Source organism: Malus sylvestris, chromosome 16 (genome assembly GCF_916048215.2).
Source record: "Malus sylvestris chromosome 16, drMalSylv7.2, whole genome shotgun sequence".
Taxonomy (NCBI): domain Eukaryota; kingdom Viridiplantae; phylum Streptophyta; class Magnoliopsida; order Rosales; family Rosaceae; genus Malus; species Malus sylvestris.
The window spans coordinates 9264361-9268269 of NC_062275.1; the positions used below are offsets into that span (position 1 = coordinate 9264361).

The window sequence follows — 3909 nt, forward strand, 5'->3', positions numbered from 1 at the left end:
TGTTTAATCATACTATGAACTCCAGTTTTATAATCAAAGTTACCGTTTGTATTGTTCCTACTAATGCTAGGCAAGCAATGTGTTTCTGCTACCCACGCCTCCCGTCACCTCTGTCCCCTCGTCTTTTTTATGAACACGTCGTCAATTATGTTATCGATTTTACTTTAATTTCGTTCTAGTTTTATGTTTTGTTTGTACCGCTAGAACAAGCTGATTTTGTGTTGCTTTGGCGATTGTATGACCTCGCTGTTTGCGATGGCTTTTATGAGGGCGTCGGTGCTACATCTATCACTTCTACCATATTTGTGACAGATTTATTCCACGACAATAGGAATTTAAAAATATTTAAAATTTGTGCGAATTCTCTTAGGTCATGAGATTGATTACTGAAGAACGTATACCCATCCGACACATTTTGTACTTGGTCATTCTCGGTGATAAAACACTCTAGTCGCTTCTGTTAAGAACAAAGGTACCGTTTGATTTCCTTCGTATTGTCACAACAAGAGCAATCAGCAAAGAAAAACCCATGTAAATGGAGAGCACGGGAACTCGCAATCTCTAGAAGGGCCAAAGAAGTTGTCGACTATTGGTGGATTTAATAAAATAAAGGAAAAAATGGCAGAGCGTTGGCGCTTTATTGCTTGTGAAATGGACTTGCCATCAAACCGGCAAAACAAATACAGCTTTCACTAACCACATATATTTGAATGACCAAAAAAAAACCACATAGATTTGTACATCTTGTTTGCTACAGTTTCAGAAAATGAATGCCGATACGGTCTTCACTGTTTCTTCAAGCAATTCCTCCCTGAATTTCCCTTTCGATCCTCACCTCAAACCCTCCACCCTCCATTTCTTATTCCATTTTCAAAAACCTGTAGTCTAAGAAAGCTCCCCAACTACTACCCACACGACCTCCCACCCATCATGTACTCTTCATATATACTGCAATTGCAGCACCTTCGACACGAAAACCCGAAAACCTCTTTCGGTTTTTGGTCGAATTTTAGGGTTCAAAGATTGGGTTTTGAACTTTCAGCTGGGTAAAAAATGAGATCGCAAATGTGGGTTCTTGCTGTTCTTGTTGTTTGTGGTTTTGCTTGTGGAGTTGGAGCTGATCAGACTGTAAGAACAGAGCGGATTTCGGGTATGTTTTTCTTGATGTTTACTTCCAATTAGTTGCAAAGCAGCTTCCTTTTTGCTACATTTGGCTATACAAGGTGTCATTGGTAGGCTGTCAGGTGTTTGAAGAAATGCCCTTTCGGTTATTTCCGATTTAGTCACAGTTCATAAGAAATGTGGAAACTGAGTGATTCTGCAATTTTGCTTTGTCTGATAGTAAAAGGATCAGTATTTTTGGCATTTCTCTTGATGGATTTACTTGTAGGACTATTTTGGGGACACTAGTTTTGATTAGCTCCCAGTTGAGTAGGAGTTTTATTTTTTGATTCAAGCGGTAATCTACTTTAAACTAATCTAAACTGCGGGAGGGAAAATTCGAACACGGTGCATAGGGGGAGAAAAATGTGCTAGGCGACGTGGGTAGGTCCACGTCTGCCCAAGTTGATAGAGGGTTACATTTGAATTTTATATGGGGTTCATACTGTAACTTGTATAAGAGAGACTAATAATGTGATTGTTCATTACATCAAAGATTAACAATTTATGCATGGAAATTGGATAAGAGGGGAACCCAGTTGTGTTCTTGGAAAGATGAACTGTAAGAAGAAGGATTCTTGTGAATGGCTTTAAATTTATGTTCCATAAGCATTTTATTCTGTTTGTTGTTTCCGATTGACTTAATGGAAGAATGGTGCAGGAAGTGCTGGTGATGTCTTGGAGGATAATCCAGTTGGAAGGTTGAAGGTTTATGTGTATGAGCTACCTAGCAAATACAACAAGAAAATCCTTCAGAAAGACCCGAGATGTCTCAACCATATGTTTGCTGCTGAGATCTATATGCATCGGTTCCTCTTATCCAGCCCAGTTAGAACCCATAATCCGGAGGAAGCAGATTGGTTTTATACTCCTATCTACCCTACTTGTGACCTCACCCCCACTGGCTTGCCATTGCCCTTCAAGTCACCACGGATGATGAGAAGTGCAATACAGCTCATTTCTACAAACTGGCCTTATTGGAATCGAACGGAAGGAGCTAATCACTTCTTTGTTGTTCCCCATGACTTTGGAGCCTGCTTTCATTACCAGGTAAGACCCTTCAAATTCATAAGTAACCATGATTTTTTGGGGGTTAAACCGTTAAAGAAAAGCAATTTGTGTTGGAACATAAGTTTGCATGAATTTGTAGTTCTGTCAACAAAACCTCACCAAAAATTTCGTCCATTCCAATCGAATCATTATTTGCAGAAGTAACAGAAAGTTACTTGTACGAGCCGCGACTAACATGTGGTCTAAATATGTTGGCATTCTGTAGGAAGAGAAAGCCATTAAACGGGGGATTCTTCCGTTACTCCAGCGTGCCACCTTAGTTCAGACGTTTGGACAACGGAACCACGTATGCTTGAAGGACGGTTCAATCACAATTCCTCCATATGCTCCACCACAGAAAATGCAGACGCACCTGATTCCCCAAGAAACTCCGCGGTCCATCTTTGTCTACTTCCGTGGTCTATTTTATGACATTAATAATGACCCTGAAGGTGGTTACTATGCAAGGTATGTTTGTCTGGAAAGTGTTTTATCCCTTTGAAATTATGAAACATGTTTTCATGTCAACTTAGACTTAAGACATACGTCCATCTCATTAACCCTTTTAATTGATTAACAGAGGTGCAAGGGCAGCTGTTTGGGAAAATTTCAAGAACAATCCACTCTTTGATATCTCCACGGACCATCCAACTACATATTACGAAGACATGCAACGATCTATATTCTGTTTATGTCCTCTTGGTTGGGCCCCTTGGAGTCCAAGGCTAGTTGAAGCAGTGGTGTTTGGCTGCATCCCTGTTATTATAGCCGACGACATTGTTCTGCCCTTTGCTGATGCTATCCCATGGGAAGAAATCGGTGTTTTTGTTGCTGAGGAAGATGTCCCTAACCTGGACACAATCCTCACTTCTATTCCACCAGAAGTAATCTTAAGGAAACAAAGATTGCTGGCGAATCCTTCGATGAAATGGGCGATGATGTTCCCACAACCTGCACAACCAGGGGATGCTTTCCATCAGATACTAAACGGGCTAGCGCGAAAACTGCCCCATGATCAAAGTGTTTACATGAAGGATGATGAAAAGGTTCTGAATTGGACAGCAGGTCCAGTGGGAGACTTGAAACCTTGGTAAGGGAAGTGTTACCATTTTGCTTCTCCTTTCGGAATGCTGCTGAATTTTGTATAGGTATTGGCACTGAGCAGACGCTTTTGGGACCCGAATATCGCCGAATCGTTGATGCCTCAGATTTCTTTGTGCCTTTGTCTTGTGTTTTGTCCAGTCCCACTGTACCAAATTGAGAATGTGCTGCCTTGTACTCAAAAAACGTAAACTGAGTTTCTTGTTTAATGAATTTTGTACAGGTGCTGCTGTACTCTGAATCTACAATTTTACTTGACAGATCGGTCCTCCTGTTGATTCATGACACAAAAACTTACTTGTATTTTAAAGTGTCGGTGGGGAGTAAGAATTACTCGTAAAATACTGACGGTATTTCAAACAAATATCGCACTGCTAAGTGTTAGACTTCCACACCATAACAAATTAGTTCAGTCCTTACGCTGTCCCAAGGGTCGGGTCGGATTTGATGGGGTCAAGCAACTAATTATGGTAAAATATTTGACGAATCAACTCCAACCCCGACTCCATTTTGGCCCTATGACTGATTGTAATTAGATTATAATTATGTCCAACCTTCAAAGCTCTATTCTACCTACCACATCCACAATCCGCATGG

General features: G+C 40.7%; 1 protein-coding gene across 1 annotated transcript; it reads left to right on the forward strand.

Moving 5' to 3' along the window:
* Positions 1-694: 694 nt before the first annotated feature.
* LOC126607436 (probable beta-1,4-xylosyltransferase IRX10) lies at positions 695-3572 on the forward strand. The gene is made up of 4 exons (XM_050275019.1): positions 695-1150; positions 1823-2211; positions 2438-2679; positions 2792-3572. The coding sequence occupies exons 1-4, from the start codon at positions 1054-1056 to the stop codon at positions 3303-3305; spliced, it is 1242 nt and encodes a 413-aa protein (XP_050130976.1). The 5' UTR covers positions 695-1053; the 3' UTR covers positions 3306-3572.
* The last annotated feature ends 337 nt before the right edge of the window (positions 3573-3909 follow it).